The sequence below is a fragment of the Myotis myotis genome, unplaced genomic scaffold (assembly GCF_014108235.1).
Source record: "Myotis myotis isolate mMyoMyo1 unplaced genomic scaffold, mMyoMyo1.p scaffold_m19_p_5, whole genome shotgun sequence".
NCBI lineage: Eukaryota > Metazoa > Chordata > Mammalia > Chiroptera > Vespertilionidae > Myotis > Myotis myotis.
This window is the reverse complement of record NW_023416357.1, coordinates 64,585,447-64,612,754: the sequence shown is the minus strand read 5'-3', so window position 1 is coordinate 64,612,754 and position 27,308 is coordinate 64,585,447. Positions and strand designations below refer to the sequence as shown.

General features: G+C 40.4%; 1 protein-coding gene across 9 annotated transcripts in view; it reads right to left on the bottom strand.

The window, feature by feature from the left end:
- The window catches only part of MAN2A1 (mannosidase alpha class 2A member 1), a 166,124-nt gene that overhangs the window by 98,530 nt on the left and 40,286 nt on the right, over positions 1–27,308 (bottom strand). For all 9 annotated transcript variants that reach the window (XM_036309636.1, XM_036309635.1, XM_036309633.1 and 6 more), the window contains 2 exons: positions 23,171–23,342; positions 11,843–11,970 (listed from right to left, as the gene is read on the bottom strand). In XM_036309636.1, coding sequence (XP_036165529.1) covers positions 11,843–11,970; positions 23,171–23,342 — 300 coding nt within the window. The remainder of the gene's footprint in view (positions 1–11,842; positions 11,971–23,170; positions 23,343–27,308) is intronic.

The window sequence follows — 27,308 nt, the reverse complement described above, 5'->3', positions numbered from 1 at the left end:
AGCTAATCGATGTTTCTCTCTCATCGATGTTTCTAACTCTCTGTCTCTCTCCCTTCCTCTCTGTAAAAAATCAATAAAATATATTTTCAAAAAAAAAAAAAAAAGAAAGAGGAATATAAACATGTATATGGGAGACTGGAATGCACCCTATGATATTGAATTAAAACAGGAACTATCAGTACTAACTTAGGGTTTTAAATACAAATGTATGTGCACACACTTCCTTGCTCTGTACACTACATGGGCCTAGAAGAAGTTAACACCTCAGTGCCAATGAGCACACTATAGCTTCCAGGTATGGGTCTCTAAATACCATGCTCTATTAAAACTTAAAGAAATGGCTTATTCCAGGGCTGAGGCTGGGAAGTACAAGGTAAGCCTGGAAAATATTATTTTTTCTTTTTTTAAATCTTTATTGTTCATATTATTACAGATGTCTCTCTTTTTCCCCTCCTCATAGCTCCCCTCCACCCAGTTCCCACCCAACCCCAGGCCCTCACCACCCCACTGTCCGTGTCCATAGGTACTGCATACATGCATATAAGATCTTTGTCCAATCTCTTCTTGCACCCCCCACATCCCCTTCCACCTGAGAATTGTCAGTCTGCTCCATTTCCATGCCCCTGATTCTATTCCATTCACCAGTTTATTCTGTTGACCATTTTTTTTTATTCATTTGATTTTTAGATTCACTTGTTGATAGATATGTATTTGTTGTCACTTTATTGTTCATAATTTTTTATCTTTACCCTTTACTTCTTCTTCCTCTTCTTAAAGAATATCCTTCAGGCATTTCATTTAATACTGGTTTGGTGGTGGTGAACTCCTTTAGCTTTTTCTTGTCTGTGAAGATCTTTATCTGACCTTCAATTCTAACTACTAGCTTTGCTGGGTAGAGTAATCTTGGCTGTAGGTTCTTGCTATTCATCACTTTGAATATTTCTTGCCACTCCCTTCTGGCCTGCATAGTTTCTATTGAGAAATCAGCTGTCATATGGGTACTCCCTTGTAGGTAACTTGTTTTTTTTTGCTGCTTTTAAGATTCTCTCTTTGTCTCTTGCCCTTGGCATTTTAATTATGATGTGTCTTGGTGTGGTCCTCTTTGGATTCCTCGTTTGGGGTTCTCTGTGCTTCCTGGACTTGTAAGTCTATTCCTTTCACCAGGTCAGGGAAGTTTGCTGTCATTATTTCTTCAAATAGGTTTTCAATATCTTGATCTCTCTCTTCTTCTGGAACCCCCATAATTTGAATGTTGGTATGCTTGAAGTTGTCCCAGAGGCTCCTTACACTACCTTCAGATTTTTGGATTCTTTTTTTTTTTTGCTCTTCCAGTTGGGTGTTTTTTGCTTCCTCATATTTCAAATCTTTGACTTGATTCATGGGATCCTCTACTCTATTGTTGAATCTCTGTATATTATTCTTTATTTCAGTCAGTGTATGCTTAATTTCTCACTGGTCCTTTTTCCATTTTTTTGGCATTCTAAGATCCCTGAAGGTCTCACTAAGTTCCTTGGAAGTTTCTAGAAGATTCTTGAGTAACCTTATAACTGTGGTTTTGAACTCTATATCCAGTAGTTTGCTTTCTTCCATTTCTTTCATTTGTGACACGTTTCCTTGTCTCTGCATTTTGGCTGCTTCTCTGTGTTTGTATCTATGTATTGGGTAGCCTTCAGTCTCCTTGAGTTGATAGAGTGGCCTTGTGTAGTAGGTGACCTATAGGGCGAGTGGCTCAGCCTCCCTAATCACCTAAAGTGGACAGTCTTGGTGCACCCCTTTGTGGGCTGTGTGCAGTCTTGTTGTAGTTGAGCCTTGACTGCTATTGGTATCACTGGGAGAAATTGACCTCCAAGCCAATTGGCTGTGAGGACCAGCTGAATCTACAGTGGAAAAGCTGCTGTGCAGGAGACACCCTTATGGGGCAGGACTTGCTTCAGTGGGGCTTTGGTGTTCATATGAGTCTGCCCCTTGAGTGTGTCACTTAGGGATGTGAAGAGTTGTAATCTGGTATGGTCTCACACTGACCATTGGGTACACTGGCACTTGGATCTCCAAGGAGGTGCAAAGTTAGCCACTGCCTGGGACCACCCAGAGGGAGCTACAGAGAGATCTGCAGATTCCTCCTTTTTGTATGGGGTTTGAAAGTGCCAGATGGGGCCCAGTTGTGAAGCAAGGCAGGCTGCTGTTGGTGCTGGCCTTAGGCCTTCTTTTGATACCTTTGGGGCTCCCTGAGCCAGCTTCAGCTTGTTTTAGGCTGAGAAAGGACAGGCCATTGATATGCAAAAGCCTCTGCACACAGCTTGGGCGGGGTTGTAAACTGGGTGGGGTGGGGTCTCAGGGAATCGCCAGAGTGGAGCAAATAGCAATGGCTGCCAGTCAGCATTGCACCAGGTAGGTCCCAGCACAGGAACAATGACCATTGCGAGCACCTCCCTCTGGAAAAAAGCTTCCCCGTGTTCCTGCCGTGATGCCGGATTGTCCAGTTTCTCCCTATGTGTGTCTGGGTCCCCCAGAACTTGCCCAGCACTAAAGCTCAGAGCAAGTGGGAGCTTGTATCTCCCTCCCAATTAAAAAAGCAGCACACCTGGGTGCCAGACCAGCCTGTTCCGCACCTTCACACCTCCTAGTAGTCTCAGTGTGCTTTCATCATTACCTCTCTAGTTGTAGTACTTCCACTCAGCCAGCTTTCCCGTGGTTCTGGATGATAGCTGTTCTGTATTTTAGTTGTAATTTTGATGTGGTGGTAAGAGGCAGCAAGTACAGGCGTTTACCTATGGTGCCATTTTGGTTCTCCTCTTGGAACATATTTTTGTGCCACAAATTAAAGAACTGGTCAAAGAATCCTGGGGACATATTAAAATAACTCAGGAGACAGCTTGGTTATGCTGGGAGCAAAATAAGAAAAGTCTAAAGGAGTCTCCAAAGGGACAGGATAGACCCTTGGATGAAATTCACCTGCTTCTATTCCTTGTGATCCAAGTCTAAGCTGGGCATGGCAGATACTTGGCAGACACAAGGTCACAGTAAATCTTCATGACCTTGGGTTAGAAAATATTTTCTTTAATATAACATCAAAAACATAAGTGATTAAAGCAAAAATTCATAAAATGGATTTCATCCTAATTGAAACCTTTGTTCATCAAAGGACTCCTTCAAGAAACTGAAATGACAACCCACAGAATGAAAACAATAACTTACAAATCATTATCCAACAAGAAACTTGTATAAAGAATATATAAAGAACTCTTCCAAGTCAATAAGAAAAAGACCAAAAAAATTTTTTTCTTATTGTTTAAAGTATTACATATGTCTCCTTTTCCCCCCATTGACCTCTCCCCAGCTGATCTCACCCTCCAGCACATGCCCTCACACCCCTACGGTCTGTGTCCATGAGTTATGCTTATATGCATGCATATGAGTCCTTTGATTGATCTCTTACCCCCTCGCTCACCTGCCTTCCCCTGAGGGAAGTGCAATGCTTCTCTGCCTCTGGATCTATTTTTATTCATCAATTTATGTTCTTTATTATATTCCACAAATGAGTGAGATCATGTGATATTTATCTTTCTCTGACTGGCTTATTTAGCTTAGCATAATGTTCTACAGGTCCATCCATGCTGTTGCAAATGATGAGAGTTCCTTCTTTTTCACAGCAGTGTAGTATTCCATTGTGTAGATGTATCACATTTTTTTAATCCACTCATCTGGTGATGGGCACTTAGGCTGTTTCCAAATCTTAGCTATTGTAAACTGTGCTGCTATGAACACAGGGGTGCATATGTCCTTTCTGATTAGTGTTTCTGGTTTCTTGGGATATATTCCTAGAAGTGGGATTACTGGGTCAAATTTTTTTGAGGAAACTCCATACTGTTTTCCACAGTGGCTGCACCAGTCTGCATTCCCACCAGCAGTGCACGAGTGTTCCTTTTTCTCCACATCCTAACCAGCACTTGTCATTTGTCAATTTGTTGATGATAGCCATTCTTACAGGTGATTCTTACAGGTGTGAGATGATATCTCATTGTCATTTTCATTTGCATCTCTCTGATTGACTTTGAGCATGTTTTCATGTCTCTTGGCCTTCTGTATGTCCTCTTTTGATGTGCCAATTTAGGTCCTTTGCCAATTTTTTGATTGGATTGTTTATCTTCCTTTTGTTAAGTTGTATGACTTCCCTATAAATGTTGGAGATTAAACCCTTATCGGTGATAACATTGGCAAATATGTTCTCCCACGCAGTGGGCTCTCTTGTTTTGTTGATTTCTTTTGCTATGCAGAAGCTTTATATTTTGATGTAGTCCCATTTGTTTATTTTCTCCTTAGTTTCTATTGTCCTAGGAGCTGTATCTGTAAGGATATTGCTATGACAAATGTCTGGTAATTTGCTGCCTATGAATTCTTCTAAAATTTTTATGGTTTCCCATCTTATGTTTAAGTCCTTTATCCATTTTAAGTTTATTTTTGTGTATGGTGTAAATTGGTGGTCTAGTTTCAGTTTTTTTGCATGTATCTGTCCAATATTCCCAACACCATTTATTGAAGAGACTGTCTTGATTCCACTGTATGCTCTTGCCTCCTTTGTCAAATTATGAATTGAGCATAATGGCTTGGGTCGATTTCTGGGTTCTCTATTCTGTTTCATTGGTCTATATGTCTGTTCTTGTGCCACTACTAGGCAGTTTTGAGGACAGTGGCTTTGTAAAATAGCTTGATATCTGGGATTGGGATCCCTCCAACTTTGTTCTTCTTTCTCAGGACTGCTGTGGCTATTCAGGGTCTTTTTTAATTCCATATGAATTTTTGGAGAGTTTGTTCTAGGTCTGTGAAATATGCCATTGGCATTTTAATAGGAATTACCTTGAATCTGTAGATTGCTTTGGGTAGTATGGAGATTTTAATGATGCTGATTCTACCAATCCATGAACATGGTATATTCTTCCATTTGTTTATGTCTTCCTCTATCTCTTTTTTCAACGTCCTGTAGTTTTTCAAGTACAGGGTTTATACCTCCTTAGTTAAGTTTATTCCTAGGTATCTTAATTTTTTGTTGCAGTAGTAAATGGAATTGGTATTTTTAGTTTCTCTTTCTGTGAGTTCATTATTGGTGTATAAAAATGCCATATATTCTGGGTGTTAATTTTGTATCCTGATATATTGCTGAATTCATTTATTAAGTCTAGTAGTTTTTTGATGGAATTTTTAGGGTTTTCTATGTATAATATTATGTCATCTTCAAATAATGACAGTTTTACTTCTTCTTTTCCAATTTGGATGCCTTTTATTTACTTCTTGTCCAATCTGAATGTCTTCTTGTCTGATCTCTATTGCTAGTACCTCCAGTACTATGTCGAATAGGAGTGGTGAAAATGGGCATCCCTGTTTTGTTCCTGATCTTAGGGGAAATGGTTTTAGTTTTTGCCCATTGAGTATGATGTTGGTTGTAGGTCTGTCATATAAGGCTTTTATTATGTTGAGGTATGATCCTCCTATTTCCACTTAGCTGAGAGTTTTTATCAAGAAAGGGTGTTGGATGTTGTCAAAAGTGTTTTCTGCATCAATTGATATGATTAAGTGATTTTTGTCTCTCAATTTGTTTATGTGATGTATAACATTTATTGATTTGTGGATATTGTATCAACTTGCATCCCCGGAATAAATCCCACATTGTCAAGGTGTATGACCTTTCTAATGTAATGCTGGATCCGATTTGTTAGAATTTTATTGAGGATTTTAGCATCTATGTTCATCAGGGATATTGGCCTGTAATTCTCTTTCTTTGTAGTGTCTATCTGGTTTTGGGATTAGGGTAATGCTGGCTTCATAGGAAGAACTTGGAAGTGTGCCTTCCTCTTGAAATATACAAAGTTATGCAAAGCAAGGGTCTGAATCCAAGAATAATATACCCAGCAAGGCTTTCATTCAAAATTGAAGGTGAAATCAGGAGCTTCATTGACAAAGAAAGGCTAAGGGAGTTTATTACCATCAATGCAAAAAATGCTAAAGGGACTGCTGCAAAAGAAGAAATAGAAAGGGAAGAAGGAGCATGGCATGAAGAATAAAAATGGCAACAAACAAGTACCTATCAATAATAACCTTATATGTAAAAGGATTAAATGCTCCAATCAAAAGACACAGGGAAGCTCAGCAGATAAGAAAACATGACCCATATATTTGCTATCTACAAGAGACCCACCTCAGAACAAAGGACTCACACAGACTGATAGTGAAGGGATGGAAAAAGTTTTCCAGGCAAATGGAAATGAAAAAAACGCTGGGGTAGCCAAACATATCTGACAAAATAGACCTCAAATTGAAGGCCATAACAAAGATAAGGAGGGCCACTTGATAATATTAAAGGGAGCAATTCAACAAGAGGATATAACTCTGGTAAACATATATGCACTCAGGGTAAACTGGTAAACTAGACCACCAAATACATAAGAAAACTTCTGGAAGATATCAAAGGAGAGACTGACAGTAATACAATCATAGTAGGGGACTTTAATATCCCATTGACATCACTGGATAAATCCTCTAAACAAAAAATCAGCAAAGAAACAGCAATACTAAATGACTCACTAGATCAGGTGGAACTAATTGACATGTTCAGAACATTTCACCCCAAAGCTACATTCTTCTCAAGTGTACACAGGACATTTTCAAAGACAGACCACATATTGGGACACAGGCAAAGTCTCTTCAAATTCAAGAAGACAGAAATATCAAGCATCTTCTCAGATCACAATGATATAAAATTAGAAATCAACTACAATAAAAACAATGAAAAAAATCAAACACTTGGAGGCTAAATAGCATGCTATTAAACAATGATTGGGTTACCAAAGAGATCAAAGAAGAAATAAATAGCATCCTGAAAACAAATGACAATGAAAACACAACAATCCAAAATCTACGGGACATAATGAAAGCAGTCCTGAGAGGGAAGTTCATAGCTCTACAGCCCTCCCTCAAAAAACAAGAAAAAAAGGTAGTAAATTATCTAAACCTATAACTCAAAGAATTAGAAAGAGAACAACAAGAAAAGCCCAGAGTAAGCAGAAGAAAGGAAATAATAAAGATCAGATTGAAAATAAATGACATACAAAAACATTTAATGAAATCAAGATCAATGAAACCAAGAGCTGGTTCTTTGAAAGGATAAACAAGATTGATGAACCTCTAGCCAGGCTTGCCAAGAAACAAAGAGAGAGGACCCAAGTAAGCAAAATCAGAAATGAAAGAGGTGAAATAACAACTTGATCCCACAGACAAAAAAAAAAAATACTACAAATAACTCTACTTCAAAATACTGGACAACCTAGATGAAATGGTCATATTCCTAGAAAAATACAATCTTCCAAAACTCAAGCAGGGAGAATCAAAAAACATGAAAAGGCCAATATCTACTGATGAAACTGAAGCAGTAATCAAAAAACTTCTAGCAAGCAAAAGCCCTGGTCTGGGGGGCTTCACCGGAGAGTTCTACCAAACATTCAAAGAAGAACTAAAACCTATCCTCCTCAGACTATTAAAAAAAAATTTTTTTTTTAAATAGGCAAATCATTTGAATTGGCATTTCTCTGCAGAAGGTATATCAATAGGCAATATACACATGAAAAGATACTTAATATCTTTAGTTTTTAGGAAAATGCAAATCAAAGCCATAATAAAATACCATTTCATACACATTAATATGGCTAATATAAAAAAGAAGACAATAGCCAATGTTGTTGAAGATGTGGAGAAATTAGAACCCTTATATTACTGGTGAGAATGTAAAATGGTGCAGCCATTTTGAAAAACAATTAGGAAGCTCTTCAAAATGCTAAACGAAGTTATATGACCCGGTAAATACAATCCTAGGTCTATACCCAAAATAATGAAAACATATGTCCTCACAAAAACTGAACACAATTGTATAAGAGCAACATTATTCATAGCAGTCAAAAAGGGGAACAATCAAAATGTTCAACTGAAGAAAACATAAATAAATGTGGTGTATTCAAGCAGCAGAATATTCTGCTATGAAAAGGAATGAATCACAATACTTGCTACAGCATGGATGAACCCTGAAAACATAATGCTAAGTGAAAGAAGCCAGTCATAAAGGCCATAATGTATGATTCCATTTATGTGAAATGTCCAGAATAGTCAAATCCATGTATTTAAAAGGAGATCACTAGTTGACTGGGCCTGAGGCAAGGAAGGGAGGAGAGTAAGAAAGTGGTGTGACTATTAGAGAGTAAGTGGTTTCTCTTTGGGATGTTGAAAAAGTCCTAAAAATAGATGGTTGCACAATTCTGTAAATGTACTGAAAACTACTGCACTATGCACTTTAAATGGGTGGATTTTTTAGGTTAAACAATACACGTATAAGAAAAAATGTATGCTGAGCACCAGAAGCCAGATCTAAAAGAGTCCATATATATGAAATTCTTAAATAGGCAAAAGTAAAGTACAGTGATAGAAATCAGAGAGCAGCTGGCTGAAGGGGAGAGCTGAGCAGAATGAGGAACTTTCTGGAGTGGGGAAGATGTGGATTAAATGCGTTATGTACATTTGTCAAAACTGAAACCCTACAGTTAAGATTTATATGTTATGCTGCATATAAATTATGTCAATAAAAGCTAAACATAAAGAAAAATCCCGTAAAAACTGAGGTTTAAAAAATGAATATTCTTAGCTTACAATACTCTTGTGGCTTAGAAAATCAAGGGGTATTCAGGTCTACTTCCCAGTTAGTGATTTGCTAAGAAAATCTACAGGACTTGGCACACAGCTATACTCACAGCTATGATTTATTACTGTGAAAGAATACAAAGCTAAATCAGCAAACGGAAAAGGCAAGGGCACAGTCCACAGGAAACCGGCACAAGCTTCTAAAAGTCCTCTCCCTGTGCAGTCACACAGGGCATATTTAATTCCTTCAGCACCAAACTGTGACAACACCTGAAATACTGTCAACCAAGGAAGCTCTTGAGAGACTCAGTGTCCAACGTTTTCATTGGGGTTGGTCAGGTAGGCACCCTCTGCCTAGTATTTATTGAGATTATAGACTCCCAGAAGAAAAACAAGTATTTAGCATAAACTACATTGGATTTTACAAATAACTTAAACACAGCAAGCTACTCTTAGCATTTAGGAAATCCAAGCCTCCATACACCAACCAAGGGCCAACCTTGCAATCAAAACCTTTCTAGGGATAGCAATTTCCGATCTACTATGTTATCTCTTTTCTGCACAGGTATGATATCTTCAACTTACTCTAACAATAACAACAATCACAACAACAATATGGAAAAAAGAAAAATAATTTAAATATGCTGAAATATTAATAACTGGTGAACATGGTTAAGGAGTTTATGGGAGTTCTTTATACCTAGTATTCTTACAATTTTTCAAGTTTGAAATTATTCCAAACTAAAACATAGAGAAAAAAATTAATAGGGATTTTATCTCTACATAGAAAAAAATATAATATCTAGGAATAACATCAATAAAAACATGTTTGCTTACATAAAGGAACTACAAAGTTGTACTGAGAGTTAGTAAATGTTTTTAAAAAATTACATATCGTGTTACGGAATGCAAATATTAGGTATCACAAAAATTTCAGTTAGTCCCATGTCCTTTTGAGTTGTAGTGAACATGTGATTTTATTAGTGTAGCATCCTCTTCCCCACTTCTTGTAATAACAGGACCCTTCCTTCCCCATGGAGGGCCCATCCATTCACATGCTTCAGGTGAGGCTGACCCCACAAACCCCTCATCCCCATGACCATTTCCACCAAACTAGGCCTTGGTGATTTCAGCTGCTATACTTCTGGCCACAGTAACGAGCTCAGAAATAAGCACCTGACTCAAATTGGACCAATTAGGTAAAGTATTAGGAAAAACTCCTCCTGGTTGTTAGACTGTGAAGATGAGTCCTAATTGCCTATGGCCATCTTACCATGGGGTGAGAGCCAGGAGAGGATTGAAACCATGTAAAAAAGAGCAGAGCCAGAGACAGTGCTCAGACAACATAGAGTCCCCTGGATCCAACCTTACCTGAAGCTACCATATATCTGGAATTCTCAATGATAAAATTAATACTTTTTTTTTAATATATCCTTAGATAGTAAATTAGGTTTTTGCCTCTTATGACCAAGTGTGTTAAGTAGCATATAATTAAAATCCCAATGGGATACATTTGGAAAAAAGTTATTCTAACTATTAAAAATATAGGTAAAAAAATGGATAAAATAGTAGATTAAACAAGGTAGATGACCCTAAAAGACTATATCATATCTACATAACTCATGAACAAAGAAACAACATAAATTAATAAAATATAAATTATTTGAAAATAATCAGTATTGGGAAAATTCATTATCTATACTAATAAAAGACAAAGATGCTAATTGACCATACCTTCACTATGCCCTAAGCCATGCACACCAGCCAATCAGAGTGGCTATATGCAAATTAACCCAACCAAGATGGCGACCGGCAGCCACGGAGCTGGAGCAAGCAGGAGGCTTGGTTGCCCGGGCGATGGAGGAAGCCAAGCTTCCCACCTGCCCTGAGCTGGCTGTGGCCTCCGCTCATGGAAACAAAGTTTCAATTATAGAAGACAAATAAATCCCAGATACCTGCTTCCAGCCAGCCTCCACTGGGAGCTTGGGTGGCTGGAAGTTGTGGCCAGCCTGCAAACAGCCATCAGTCCCTCATCCAGGCTGGCCACACACTCATGGGGTGAGGGTCCCCACTGGAGGACTTAGCCAGCCTGAAAACGGCCCTCAGTCCCTCACCCAAACTGGCCAGGTACCCCAGCAGGACCCCCCACCCTGAAGGGGCTGTGGCCAGCCTGCAAACAGCCATCAGCCACTCATCCAAGCTGGCCACACCCTCATGGGGTGAGGGTCCCTGCTGGAGGGCTTGGCCAGCCTGCAAACTGCCATCAGCCACTCACCCAGGCTGGCCAGGCACCCCAGCAAGGACCCTCCCACCCTAAAGGGGCTGTGGCCAGCGCGCAGCCATCAGCCACTCACTCAAGCTGGCCACACCCGCATGGGGTGAGGGTCCCCGATGGGGGGCTTGGCCAGCCTGAAAACGGCCCTCAGCCCCTCATCCAGGATGGCCAGGCACCCCAATGGGGAGCCCCCCTGAAGGGGATGTGGCCAGCCTGCAAACAGCCATCAGCCTCTCACCCAGGCTGGCCAGGCACCCCAGGGGGGATCCCCACACTGAAGGGGCTGTGGCCAGTCTGCAAACAGCCATGAGCCCCTCACCCAGGCTGGCCAGACACTCCTATATAATAAAAGGGCAATATGCAAATTGACCCTAACAGCAGAATGACTGGGAATGACTGGTCCCTATGACACACACTGACCACCAGGGGGCAGATGCTCAATTCAGGAACTGCCCCTGGTGGTCAGTGCACTCCCACAGGGGGAGCGCTGCTCAGCCACAAGCCAGGCTGACGGCTGCCAGTACAGACATGGCGGTGGGAGCCTCTCCTGCCTCCTCAGCAGCACTAAGGATGTCCGACTGCAGCTTAGGCCGCTCCCCACTGGCAAGTAGACATCCCCTAAGGGCTCCCGGGCTGCCAAAGGAAAGTCTGACTGCCAGCTTAGGCCCAATCCCCCAGGGAGTTGGCCTAAGCCAGCAGGTGGTCATCCCCCAAGGGGTCCCAGACTTCGAGAGGGCACAGGCCGGGCTGAGGGGACCCCCCCCCCCAAGTGCACAAATTTTTGTGCACCAGGCCTCTAGTTTAAAATAATAAAATGGAACCTCATCTCAAAATCCCCCACATTAACTGCCCAAAGTAGTCCAAATGAAGGGGAAAGACATCAATACGTACCTAAATTCTTTTCCAGCCACTGATGTCCTTCAATTAGTTGGTCAATTATGGCAAAATAATGTGCAGCAGCTTCATCAGGCATAACCCAGCCACCTGTTACAATTTCAAACTGACCATTTTCTAGTAAACTAGAAAGAAAATAATGTAAGAATTTACATTAATATATAAGAAAAGTTCAAATAAATTAAAATCAGCATAAACATTTGGGACAGCCTTTAAATAAATTGGTATTTATTATACTAATTGTTAAAACATTTTTTTAAACTAGTGAATGAATTTCAAAATTAGGACCCTTGAGTGTCTGAGGTGACCACCCCCCATGCTAGACCTGCAGGGCACTTTGGAAGTTCCTGTTCATCAGGGTATAATCTCCCTCACAACCTCAAAGGTTCCTGATAGCAGGAGCCACATCTGATTTATTTCTAAATCTTGGAAGCACCTAGCAAAGTGCTTTACTCAGAGTATATGCTTGATGAGTGTTTATTAGAGGACTGTCACTTTAAGCATGGCATTTGTTTCAATACCCCTATATTGAAAAATCAGTATTTATTTTGGTCCCACTGACACTGGTAAGTTAATCATACAAGCTACACAGAAGGAGAAGCTAGTAAATAGCACATGCCTCTGGGAATACAGGAAACATTATAAAGCACTTTGCTCAAGATTCAGTTAAAATGTAGGCTACATAAGTTTATTTTTCATTATTGAGTGAAAAGCTCTAACATTATCATTATCTGTCCACTGGATACTCCTTTCTTTGCCACAATATCATAAAAGGTAACTAGATCTCCAGTCCTAGAAATATTCAATTATTATAAGAAGATACTTTCCTTTGATAAGGAAGAAAAGAAATCAAACTATTAAAAATTTGAGGAAGTACCTGAGGAAATATAAAAGTCAAGAATTTAAGCAAACAACTTAAGTGCCACAGACTTGTCGATTTGCAACAAGATGGTTTGGAAAATGGTGTAAAGTTTCAGGAAAAAAAGCAACTTTAATAAGGATACACATCACTGGATACCCACCAATAGCAGCCAAGTACCAAGTCAAATTTAGCTGAAGCAGAGCAAAGGCATAAAAGACAGAGAAGTATTTTCCTACAAACCCTTTAACAGAAGCCACAGCATTAACACAACATCTGATTTATTCAAACATATGCATGATCATATACCAGCGACAGAGTGAATAATGGACACAATTTCTAAAAATGAATGAAAGAATGATTCCTTGCAAGCAATTTAAAAATGTTAAATAAATCTGTATTGCCATAGGAATCACCAACTAATATAATTTCGCATGGAGAACAGGATGGCTCATTATATTGTCTAAAGAAAACAAAATGTCCAGTCAAACCTCAGATTCTCACAGGCCCAAATCAAGAACTTATAATTTAAAACTTGTATTTCTTCAAGAATACAAACTAAATTCAAGACTATTTGTACTGCTCTTACCATCAGTGGACTTATCCTCTAGTTCTTTTTCTCATCTTTCTGGTGATTGCCTGAGTTAGCCATGCTCTAGATGCCATGGAGCAGACCCCCACTTCTTACACTTTATGCCCAGTACCTGGAAGCCTGAGATGTTGGACGGATTTGGGATTTAATCTCTAGCCATCAAATACAGAAACTTGACTTCCTTATCTCAGTATTTCCAAACATATCTTTTGGAAAATTTCAGAAATAAATTATTTACTACTCTTAATTAGAAAAATAAGGACTAAAATTAAAAGTCACTCCAATGGTGGAATTTTTCATCTATATCAATTTTGCTACATAATTCCAGTCCCATAGGCATGAATATGCTCCAAGGAACAGCCAAACAAGCAATGAATAACACATACTATACACAGCAACTAAACTCCTAAGCTCCATTTGTCAATAATCTAGTTCTTACCCCCAACATGATGCCTGAGATGCTACTATAATCATGTATTAAATTATTTTCTACACATAATAATCACTTTAAGGATTATCCTGTCTATTGTTTAGGGGAATGCATAAAAAGCCTCCCACTCATTAAAATGTTTTGCAGCATTTTCTTACCTATAGATTTTTTTTCTGTCTATCTTCCCCATCTTAGTTGGTCCCTCTCATAATCTAGAATTCCTTCACCACTCTCTGTTACCTCCTGTTTTAACTGGTTAGTTCTAATCACCTTTCAGGTTTCAACCTGAATACTGCCTGTTTCAGGAAGCCTTCCATAACCTCCTTACTTCCATAGAAGATAACACTTTATTATGGTACTGTGTTTAGTTATGTCTTCCATGCTCTGCCCTGAGGGTTGGGACCAGGTCAGTTGCTCATCTCCTGTATCCCTGGAGTATAGCACAGTAAATATTTGTTGAATGAATGATGGAGTAAATAAGGGAAAGCTTCAGAGATGAGGTTAATATTTCATCTGAGTCTTGAAAAATGAATAGGATTGAGATTGTCTAATGTATAGAAGGGGGGAAAATCTAAGCTGAATTCATGGACAAATTTCTAAGAAGTGGAAAAAGCATATGCCTGAGGACACCCACATAGCTCAGCAAGGCAGGAAGTGATAAGAGGTAAGGGTGACAAGTAAGGAGGAATCAGAGAAAAAACGCCAGTATGTGCCAGGCAAAAAAGATTGGGCTGTACCTTCTGACACTGAAGTGTCACAGAAGCAGCATGAGCAGACTCACCTATCAGAAACCTAACTCTGTTGGTGAAATGGAGGATACCTAGAAGTGGCACAGTTGGACACAGGAAGACCAAGGTGAAGGAAATGAGCAACAGGGATTGAGCTGAGGGTTTCGCACAGAGATACAAGGATTAAGACCTGAGTGGATGTGGCCCAAATGGCAGAGCACACAGTGGTTAAGAGCAATGTTTCTGGGGTTAGGCTGCCTAGCACTGACCCTCATGCCACACTTATTAGGTGGGGGACCTTCGGCGCATTCCTTAACACCTCTGCTTCAGTTTCTTCAACAGTAGATGAGAATAATAAAGAATTTTAACTCAAGGGAATGCTGCAGGACTGACTGAATAAATACATATAAGTGCTTAGAATATGCCCATGAACAGTAAGCATCCAATAAATGTTAGCTGTTATTATTACCATTAACTAGGGAAGAAGGAAGAAATTGAGGTTGGAACTGTAGGCCTGGAAGCAGCATGAATTAAAACCAGTGTGGATGAGCACACATTGAAGAGAAGAACCAAAGGGTGCTACCCCACAGGCCAGAATGGACTTTTAGGAAGTAAGCAGAGGAGGAAATCAGAGGTGATGAGAAAGGAATGCTCAGCAATGCAGGAAGAGAACTAGGAGACAAAGAGTTCTAGGTCATAAGAGAAAAAAAAAGAATTCCAAGGAGAAATAGTGGTCAGTGTCAATGCTGCAAAGAAATTCTCCTGGAGGACTGAGAAAGTAACCCATGGACAAGGCGGTGGGGAAGGTCCTCATGGCTTTTTCCAGATTCTGTGAAGCAAACAGAAGCCAGCAGTTGATGGGAATGAGAACAAAACTGCCTAGTTGGAGATGACCTAGGATTGGAGAGAATGGGATGGAACACATACATGATAAAATAAATGTATACCACTGCTTCAGTGCTTAGAACTGAAGTTATTTTAGACAGTGGTGCATTGCTTTGATCCCTTTGTGAAAGGGTTTATATATTTAGGCTCTAAACTTATCCAAATCTGCAATTTTCCCTAAACATCACAAGACACACTGACTTCTCATTGCTTAGTAAATTTTACAGCAGCCGTTGGTTAAATACCATTAACTAGTACCTGTATAAAATGTATAGGTGCTTTAGAGGTACATTTTTTTAGTGAAACTCAAAATTCATATCAGTAAATTTGGACTTTTATTATTAAGAAAGTAAACCTCAAACATTTCTTTGATTTCAATACGCAAACACAAATAGCTAAGAGATAGAACAGAAGGCTGACTTAAATATAAATTCAGGAAATATGATGTAAGAGGATGGTATAATGATTAGAGAAAGACTTTGCCTTCTTGGCAAAGTGATAAAACTCAGCAATTATATTAACTGATGGTACCTTTCCTCCCAGTATATATTCAGAACCTATTTCACACCTGAAGGTCCACACAGAGAAGTCTATCAAGACTTGGCAAACACACAACTATTCTAAGTTCTAACAGCTCAGTGGGATTCTCCACTAAACACTGGTCTCAACACCAGGAACAGATGCAATGTAAAAGCTATTTCAATGCCTCAGAGCCCAGAGAGGAAAAATGAATATGTAATACACCGGGTGCTAGTCAAAGGAAACACTAAGGCTAATGTTTCAGCTGCCTGGCTCTGAGTCGGGACACACATGTTGATGCATTTTTTTTTTATAAACATCATGCAGTATTTAACTGCACTTAGCCAAAAAAATATTAAAATAGAAAACCTAAAAAGTAAAAAGAATACCAGTCATTTTCAAAATAAAGTAAACATAAACAGAAAATGTGTTGATTATTTAACGTGAGGCAGTTTATTTTCTTATTTTTTTTATTTTTACTTTTTTGTTAATCCTCACCCAAGGATATTTTCTCCATTGTTTTCCAGAGGGATTGGAAGGGAGAGACAGAGAGAGATCAATATGAGAGAGAGACACACATCGATTGGCTGCCTCTTGCTCGCCGCCCCCCCCCCCCGCCCCCCCACCAGGACCAGGGTTGAGCCTGCAACCAGAATTGAACCCATGACCCTTCAGTCAGAGGGCTGATGCTCTAACCATTGACATAAACTAGCTAGGGCAGTTTCTTTTAAATCCACTGGATACGTGCTACAGGCAGGCACCATGACTATAATTGATTAAATCAGTTGGAATCACAAAACAATGAAAAGGCTAGCTGTTTGCATGGATCTCCCTTTAGTTAACTAGATTTTCATTTTTGAAAGTCTACAGAGATGACTACTGCTGCCACAGGGGAAAGAATCAAACAAGTCACTCCTAGGATAGATTATGGGATCATTTGAGTTATGTTTCTGTTAAGTTCCCACAATCAATTGGTATTCCTCAGGGATAGTAAAAGCTCACATGAAACTCTGCAGGAATTAACAGGTTCTGCTCGACAACGAGCTTGAAAATTTAGGTACAGACATTTAATCCATAGACTCATCTGAGGAAAAACAAGCCACTGCATGAGCATTACACTAGTCATCAAAAAAATTATATCAGCAATGTCGCTTAGTACAAGCTCAGAATTTTAAATAATGGGGACAAACCTATATAGCTATTAAGCCTTTCCCCAAAACATACATTTAGGCAAGAACCTCTAAAAATATTTAAGTAAAAGATAATGCTATTACCACAGTTCTATATATAAATGTAGTAAATCAATAAAAGTGAATGGTTATAGCTAGAAGGGAGGGAACTTTAGCTAAGCCTGACCAGAAACAAAATCATTGGCCCTAATGTGGCTATAAAACAATTTTTTCTTCAAGCAAAATAGTATCATTGAGGATCAGGCCTGTATTTCCCACTGTCAAAATAAGAGCTCTCAAAAGGAGTTTGAATAAACTGCTTAAGCACTAGATTCTAATTTGCATTCCCAGCCCTAACATCTTACTGTTTTCTACCTTTAATATTGGGTTGAATCACATAAAACTGCCATTTTTGTACATCAAAAGCAGTCAAACATCAGCAATTCATATGGTCCAACATAAGTAAAATGGCTAACAGTACAGAAAAAGAGAGAAACCTGTGTCCAGGAGAATCAGAAGGGGGCCATCCTCATGTCATAAAATTGGTAGCATTTGAGACAGAAATTATGCAGGTGAAACTAAAAGAATTCAACGAGTAATGACCTACAACCCCTGGCATGAACAATAAGCATTGAATCCCAAGTAGTAAAGAGAGAAGAATCTAAGATAGTCTGGCAGCAGCCCCTAATCTGGAGGGCCAAGGGCTGAAGCAAAGCTGAATCTTGGAAGAGACACTAATCACAGTCCCTATCCTTCATCCTCAAGGTGTTTCATGAGCCCCATCTTGCAGAGGCCTCTCCACTCCCAGGCCCTGACTGCTGCAGAGGGTGGATCCCTAATGTAGCTACACTGGGACAGAGCCAGGCCTGGCCTCACTTTACTAAAAGCAGCAAACAGCAGGCCCAATTTCCTTCTGAGGTGGCAGACTCTCTCCTATAGTCATTGTTCCAAGCCACTGCTCCTACCTGGCCTACAGGCCACCCAAAAGGAAGCTAGATACACAAAGCCAGCGTGGTGCCTCACCTAACAAACAGCAAACACTTCGTGGATCTCCCAATCTTCCCACTGCCCCAGCTCCTCTCTTCCCTTCCACCAGTCCTATTCATAGCCCTACCTTCTTTTCTGACCACTGGGTCTCTAACACTCATCTTCCATAACCCAGCTCTCCAACAAAGATCTGAGGAATAATCTATCAGGTTAGGTTTCTTGTTTGTCAGCAACACAAACCGATGCTGAAGGAGAAATGTATGGGAGACTTTCCTGGACACAGAGTACTGAGGACAAGCTAAAAGCAGAGGCTTAACAAAGGGCTGGAAGAAAACAAGAGGCTATGTGCTATTGTGCTATGGGGAGCGCAGGGGATCATTCCACAGGACAGGAAGAGTCTTTCAAAGGCACCAGTGCTGTGAGGGATGACCTGCAACCTTCCCTCCATGTGTTTCCCTTCTTTCCATCTGTCTACTCTCTCACTTCACTCCCTGAAGATTTAAAACCCTTAAAAAATAATTTATTGATTAACTGAGCTCAGGTCATAGCTGGCCCATCTGACCTGAGGCAGAAAGATGGAGGACCTGATTTCTGTGAGAGAGGAAATCTGGCAAAATGGATGTTGGCCAGACAGTATTAACTAAACACATTGAAAAGAAACAAAGTGTTTTGTAGAAAAGGAAGGGATTTCAGCAGAGTTACACTCTCTTTTGGAACAAATTCCAAGTGTGGATACACCAGTTATTGCTCAAGGATGAATAAAAAAGGGAAATACACTTGAACTTACAAATAACAATAAAAAGAACACAGAACTAAAGGGTAATAAAAAACATAGTTAAAACCAAGCATTTAAAGCCAGAACAGAACAGACTCTATACCAGAGAGAAGCAAGCTTGAGGGAGGTGGGGAGAACTCTCGAGAAAAAAAACTCCCAAAAGCAGTGAATATAACACATTAAAACAACAACAACAACAACAACATGTGCATAAAGGAGAGTAGAGACTCAATACTAGATAACTGAATTCTAAAACAAATGAAATAAAAACATTAATTAATTAGCAAGAGCAGAAAACATAAGCTGGAGAAATGTTTGAACTGGTAGATGGAAAATTTAGTTAAGTTATTTATACCTACATAACTGGTGAAAATTTAGAATTTTATGGATAAAATTTTTTAAATCCTAAAAACATCTGACCAGAGGGGCAAAAGGTGATCTTCATAGAAACATTACATAAGAAAGCCTTTTCTTAAAGATAGAAAACATAAAATGAGGCACAGAGCGGTTAACTTCCCCAAAGTCACACAGTAGTTGGAAGTTTGCTCTATTTCAACACGTGCAGCCTAGCTCCAGTACCCAGCCATTTGAACAACCTCTCTAGATTGTCCTTAAAGTAAAAAGAGCAGCACAGATCAGGCAAATCCAAACAAAAAGAATAAAAACTGTATAGTCCGCACTTTCTGACCATAAGATATGAAAATTAGTTTTTAAATCTAAAGTATAACTGGGGGAAAAAATTGTACTTGGAAATTAAAAATTATTATCCTAACATATTCAAATCAAGGAAAAACAATAAATACAATTATATAACATTTTATTAAAATACTAGAGGCCTGGTGCACAAAATTCATCCACTCGGTGGTGGGGGTCCCCTCAGCCTGGCCTGCACCTTCTCACAGTCTGGGAGCCCTCGGGGGATGTCTGACTGCTGGCTTAGACCCGCTCCTGTATGGGTCTAAGCTGGCAGTCAGACATCCTTAGTGCTGTTGGAGAGGTAGGGGAGGCTCCTGCCACCGCCGCTATGCTTGCCAGTCATGAACCCAGCTTCTGGCTGAGTGGCACTCCCCCTGTGGGAGTGCACTGACCACCAAGGGACAGCTCCTGCATTGAGCATCTGCCCCCCTGGTGGTCAGTGCACATCATAGAGACTGGTCATTCCACCGTTCAGTCGATTTGCATATTAGCCTTTTATTATCTATACTGATAATAGCCTACAGCCTTCACAACCAGGATGGACGACCAAACAGTGGGCCCCTGGCCGCCAAGGCACGCAGGTGGGAAGGGTCTGTGGGCTCTGGGCCTCTGGGGCGTGGTGGTGGGAGAGACCTGTGGGCCCTGGGCTGCCGAGGCACACAGGCGGGAAGGGTCTGTGGGCTCTGGGCATCTGAGGCGTAGCGGCAGCGCTGGCAAAAAGGATCTTTAGCCCCGGGCCGCCGAGGCACATAGGCGGGAAGGGTCTGTGGACTCTGGGCCTCCGAAGCGTGGTGGTGACAACAGGTCTGTGAGCCCTGGGCATCCGAGGCGCTGCGGCGGCGAGAAGGGTCTTTTACCCCAGGCTGCCAAGGCACACAGGCAGGAAGGGTCTGTGGGCTTTGGGCCCCTGGGGTGTGGCGACAGGAGAGATCTGTGGACTCTGGGCTGCTGGGGCGTGGTGGCAGCAAGAACTGTCTGTGAGCCTTGGGCCGCCAGGGTGCTGCAGAACTCTGGGTCTTATGCTTTCAGGGTGTGGCCAGCCTTCAAAATGGACTGTGACAAGAGGGAGGAGGGAGCCCCATTCCTCGCAGAATCCACTGTTGGAAGGAGGGAGCCTGCCTGCCTGATCGCCCCTAACCACTCTACCTACCTGCCTGCCTGCCCGAGGGTTCCCGGATTGCAAGAGGGTGCAGGCCAAGTTAGGGAACCCCCCTCCCCATAAACAAATTTCATGCACCGGGCCTCTAGTATAGGATATAATAAAAAATAACAAAAATTTAAAAGCTAGTTAGAGCAGTACTAAAAGGCAAATCCTTATTAAAATAAATGAAAGGGCCCATTTAGCATTAGTAAAAGCAGGTAGAATGAATTAGTAAAAATAAAAGCAGAAAAGTCAAGGGTAAAAACCAGCAACATATACATAGTTCTTTGGGAGTGAGAGGGGGTGCAAAAACCAACCAAAAAAAGTAAAAGCTTTAGCCAAATCTACTCAAGATGAAGAAAATATTCAGCTTCCCGAAAGTACTTTAAAAAAACTATAGATGTGATAAATAAAATCTTGCAATCTAAACACTTTGAGTAAAATCTCTATAAAATTTTAATTTAAAAAAATATGAAGTATTATATGTATTCACGGAGTAATGTTAGACCTAAACAGACAAAAAAAATATTTTTAATTTTAAAATTTAAAAGAATTACCTATAAAACAAACACCAGTTCCACAGGGTTTTATAGTGCAGTTCTTAATATAAAAGTTTAAAAACTAGTAGGTAGCTCAATTTAAACTAAGAATTCTGTTTTACTCTGTGTGTGTGATTGTGTATGTGTGTTTGTGAAAAAGAGAGAGAGAGAGAGAGAGAATCTAAATTGCTGCTAACATTTCAATTTAAAGTCAGGATATTTTACATAACATTTTGGAATTCTAAGTTGTCTTGAATAATTGGAGGAGTATGCTGATCACTCTGGCTCCCATGAACTGCCAATGTGGTTGGAGTAGAAGAATGGCTAGTCCCTCTGGGTGGGGCAGCTACTCTTGGTTCATCCCATCACCCCCAAAGTCCATAGCCTTCATTTATGCCACCTTTCTGGCCAACCTTATAAGCATTTTAACTGTTCTACTGGAGGGGGGGGGGGGATGGGGGGCGGGGGGAGCTCCAATGGCTTGTGATGGATAAACAATTCTTCCCAAATTACCTTTAAATGTTTATATCAATTTTCATCAAAATCCTTTTTTTTAATACGGTAGGAAGACTATGAAACATCATAATACTGCAACAATTACAGTCAAACAGAAAAGTCCAGGAAACAGGTCAGAAATTCCAGAAATCAATGCACATTTAAATACAATAAAGACAGCACTTCAAATGAGTAAAAAGAATGGGCTATTTAAGTCTTTGAGAAGCAGCACTGCATGAAAGGGAACAGCCTGTAGGACTGGACAGACTGGACGGAACAGCATACCAGTGCAGCACGTCCCAGCCTGTGACCCTGAAAGACCAGTGAGTGCTTTATTTCTAAAATGTGGGTAGTCACTGTACCTATTTCATAGGATTGTGAGGATTATCAGTTACCATTTATAAGCTACTTATAACAGGGACTAGTACAGTAAGTGCTATAATGTGATAGTAAATAGATAAGAGAAAGCAATATATACTAAAATAATCCTTAAACTCCAGGGAACAGAGGGAGGGAAATATGGTGAACAGACCCTTCCATCATACCACATGAAGAAAATAAACTTCAGGATTTTAAAAAGTGAATGGTAAAAAATGAAACTAGAGAAAAGAGGATTCTACCTGATTTCTAGACTAGAGAATACCTTTTAAGATGTGACAAAGTAAATATCAAGAAAACAGATTAATCAATTTGACTATATAAAAATGTTAAAAATCTGTATATTACTTGTATGCATAACCCATGGACACAGACAATGGGATGGTGAGGGCCTGGTGGGGTGGTGGTGGTGGTGGGGGGGAGAATGGAAATGGGCTGGAAGAGGTTAATGGAAGAAAAAGGTGGTCCTATGTAATACTTTCAATAATAAAAGATTTTTTTTAAATAAAAATTTTAAAAATGGAATTAAGAAACACTTGAGGATAAATGAGAGTTGATATGTGTATGTGCATATGTATATGAACGTAATTACAAATTAGTAAGAAAAATTACACGATCAAGCAATTTATAATGCTTTGCCTATATATGAGAAATATGCAATATTATCACTCATGAAAAATATAAATTAAAATTATATTTTTCAACTATCAAATTGGTCAAGGTTTTAGAGAAAAAGTTGTATTGTTGGTGAACAGGCAGAGAAATTGGTACACTATGATATAAGATTGAAGAATAAAGAATACATTGAAACAACCTTTCCGGGGCCCCTATGATTATATGCTTTAAAAAAAACCTTTAAAATATCAAGCCCCTTTAACTTAGTAATTCCATTGCTAGGACAAAGTTAGAACATAAGAATTTCAATGGAAAAGTTTCAAGTCACTTTTTCAGAAATGAACCAGCATCAAGGAAAAAACATGAAAAAATATTTTAAGTTTCAGATATAAAGTTAAGAATTTTCAACTTCTAAAAATTCAACACAAAAAAAAAATAAAAATTCAACACTCATTTCACACTCACTATACAATTAATGTTTAATTAATTTAATTAACTTAAAAAAATAAGAACAAACCTTTTAACAGCATCCTTCTTTTGAATATCTATAGTATCCCACCACTTTGAAAGGTAAGAGATCTCAGACCATATAAATTTCCTCCGTGAGTCTTCCTTCAGCTTGATGACCATGTTATTAAAAATATACTGAGTCTTCTCTCTAAAGTAGTCATCAAAAGTCTTCAACCAACCTAAATCAAGACACAAATATACCACAAATGTCTGGTTTATGTCTGATTTCAACTCAGTAATATTCCATTGCACTACCTTTGGATACCCTTGGATGTTTCAATCATATAAAGACATATATAATAATTTAAGAAATGTTCTGAATTAATGAAATTACATTTAAATAAACATGAGACTCAAACAATCATTAAAATTTAAATTATAAAAATACTCTGAAAACTGCACAAATTCAGATACAAATGAGAAAAATGATCTCAGGACAAAAAGCATTTGTTTAAACTTAACAATTATAGTATCTATTTATAATTTCTCTCTAATTGAAGGGACTTTCTTATTTTAAAAATGTGAACAGTGTTAAGTTGGCATTATTGTTCTCATAGTATGGGATGAAATTTTTATCCTCTCATGGCACAACTAAAATTCTCCATTCAACTAAGAAAAAGAAAAGCAGAAGTACAAACAGTATTTAAAACCAGCAGCAGATCAATGAGATAATCACAACATTTTTATGAATATTGAGAAGTAGAATTCTGCCAAAAATAAGCATTAGTTCCCAAAGGCTGTTCATATTCCATTTATGGTAGAACAAATTGACATTAATAAAACAACAAATGTGTACACATCTATGTAAAGTTTTCTCAAAAGAGAATTATAAATGTTGATAACTTATTTCTCTGCCTTTTCCTACTATTTCCCATATATCCAGAGAATTTTATCTAAAGACATGTGCAATCTATAATAACAAAGCACAATATGCTAATTAGACTGGATGCCCTTCCGGATGAAGCCGCAGCAGCGGGATCTGAGGCAGAGGTGGTTAGGGGCGATCAGGCAGGCAGGCAGCAGTGAGGGACAATCAGGCAGGCAGGCAGTGTGGTTAGGGGAGATCAGGCAGGCAGGCAGGCGAGCAGTTAGAGGCAATCAGGCAGGCAGGCAGTGTGGTTAGGGGAGATCAGGCAGGCAGGCAAGTGGTTAGGGGTGATCAGGCAGGCAGGCAGAGTGGTTAGGGGTGATAAGGCAGGCAGGCAGAGTGGTTAGGGGCAATCAGGCAGGCAGGCAGGTGAGTGGTTAGGAGTCAGCAGTCCCGGATTGCAAGAGGGATGTCCAAGATTGTGAGAGGGCGCAGGCTGGGCTGAGGGACCTCCCACGCTGAGTGCACGAATTTCGTGCACCGGGCCTCTAGCTTGAGTATAAAGAAACATTTTTAACAAGATCCATAGGTCCCAACATAGCCCCACCTGGCAGAGTACTAAAGCAACATGAGTGACTGAGGCAAAAATGTACAGAGCCACCAATTCCACCTACTGGCAATATGGGCCCTCTGGAAAATAACTTCTTATCTAGGAAGTGTTGGGGGGGGGGGGGTGTCTATATATCTAGGTTGAACTACTGCTCTATACTTTCAAGTCTCAAACACGTGGGAAACTAAAGTATAAGGACTCCATCTATTTCTTCTGTCTCTAAGTTACTATTCAATGTATTCTATATTTGCTGGCACAAAATAAAAGCCTGCTATGGCAGAGAAGACAATACAACTGTTTTGACAATGCAAATATGAACTTCTGAAAAGGGCATGGCCACTGTGACTATATTTCTCCCTTTTGTTTTAACTAAAATCTATTCATTCGTTATATGGTTATTTACTGAACACCTACAAAGTGATAGGTCTGAAGCTAGGAGCCAAGGAGAATACACTGTAAACTATTCCTTATAAGACTTTCTTGATGTAGGGCCGTGGTTGGCAAACTGCGGCTCACGAGCCACATGCGGCTCTTTAGCCCTTTGAGTGTGGCTCTTCCTAAGCCTTAGGAGTACCCTAATTAAGTTAATAACAATGTACCTACCTATATCGTTTAAGTTTAAAAAATTTGGCTCTCAAAAGAAATTTCGATCGTTGTACTATTGATATTTGGCTCTGCTGACTAATGAGTTTGCCGACCACTGATCTAGGGAATTTTTAAGCTGGTTTATAAACAAATAATGCTACCTGGATAATTCAACTTCTCCATGTTTAAACTAAAATCCTGTATCTGTTAAAAAAAACAAAAATAAAAAACCTCAGTATGTTCAAACCTGAGCCTGGTATATAATATAAATACTAGCTGCTATTATTATTAGCTTAATTATCATCATAAGTCTTTAACTGCCCCTTAATCATCATCATAAGTCTTAAATTGTCTCTATAATCAAAGCAGTTAAAAGAAGTACTAAATTATATTTCTAACATCTAATTTTTTAAAATATGCAATTTATTTAAAACATTTAAATAAGCTGCTTCACATCTTAAACATATTGTGAACAAAATGTTCAAACAAAACAAAATCTTAAACAAAATTAGAATTCATTCTATGCCCTTATTAGAGGCTGAATTTTGAATTATGTCCCCTCAAAATTCATATGATGACGTCCTAACACCAGTACTTCAGAATGTGACTGTATTTGGAGATAGAGTCTTTAAAGAGGTAATCTAAGGTAAAATGAGGTCATGTGAGTGAACTCTAATCCAGTATGTCCTTATAAGGAAAGGCGATATAACACAGACACACACAGAGAGAAGGAAAGCCATATGAAGGCACTAGGGGGAGAGGGCCATCTACAAGCCAAGATGAAAGGCCCTCAGAAGAAACCAACACTGCCTTAATTTTGGACTTCTAGTCTCCAGAAATGTTTGGAAATAAGTTTCGGTTGTTTAAGTCTTCCAGTCAGTAGTATTTTATGAATGGCAGCCCTAACAAACTAATACAGCACTAGAAAAAATTAGAGTTGTTACCAACCAAAAAATAAAAATCACAATGTGGGGAAAATTTATTTTAGCAAATACCATCATAATATTTAATATATATCTACTAGAGGCCCGGTGCACAAAAATTTGTGCACTCGGCGGGGAGGGAGGTCCCTCAGTCCGGCCTGTGCCCTCTCACAGTCTGGGACCCCTCGGGAGATAACGACCTGCTGGCTTAGGCCTGCTCCCGGGTGGCAGAGGGCAGGCCCAATCCCTAGGTGCAGCCCCAGGTCGGGTTCAGAGCAGGGCCGATTGGGGAGTTGGGGCGCCGCCCCCTGTCATACACAGAGCAGGGCAATCGGGAGGTTGTGATTCCACCCTCAGTCACGCTCAGGGTAGGGCCGATTGGGGGGTTGGGGCATCATCCCCTGTCACACTCAAGGCAAGGTCGATGGGGAGGTTGCGGCGCCCTATCATGCACAGAGCAGGGCCCCTCAGGGGGGTTGGGGCTCTGTACCCTGTCACGCACAGAGCAGGGCCCATCAGGGGGTTGGGGCACCACCCTCTATCACCCACAGAGCAGGGCCAATCAGGGGTTTGGGGTGCCGCCACTCTCACACTCAGGGCAGGGACGATGGGGAGGTTATGGCTCTACCCCGTCACACACAGAGCAGGGCCCGTGGGGGCGGGGTGTTGGGGCGCCCACCCTGTCACACACAGAGCAGGGCCAATCAGGGGGTTGGGGCGCCACACCCTGTCACACACAGAGCCGCAGGGCGATCAGGGGGTTTGGGCGCTGCCCCCTATCATGCTGATCCCAGTGCCGGGAGGCATATTACCCTTTTACTATATAGGGTAGAGGCCTGGTGCACGGGTGGGTGCCAGCTGGTCTGCCCTGAAGGGTGTCCTGGATCATGGTGGGGTCCCCACTGGGGTGCCGGCCAGCCTGGGTGAGGGGATGATGGCTGTTTGCAGCTGGTCACACATCCTTCAGGGTGGGGGTCCCCACTGGGGTGCCTGGCCAGCCTGGGTGAGGGGATGATGGCTGTTTGCAGCTGGTCACACACCCTTCAGGGTGGGGGTCCCCACTGGAGTTCCTGGCCAGTCTGGGTGAGGAGCTGAGGGCTGTTTTCAGGCTGCGGGTGACTGAAGCTCCCAACCGCTCCTTTTTTTCTTTTTATTCTGGGCCAGCTTTAGCTTTGAGGCTTTGTTCCAGCTCTTAGGCCTCCGCTGCTGAAAGTAGGAT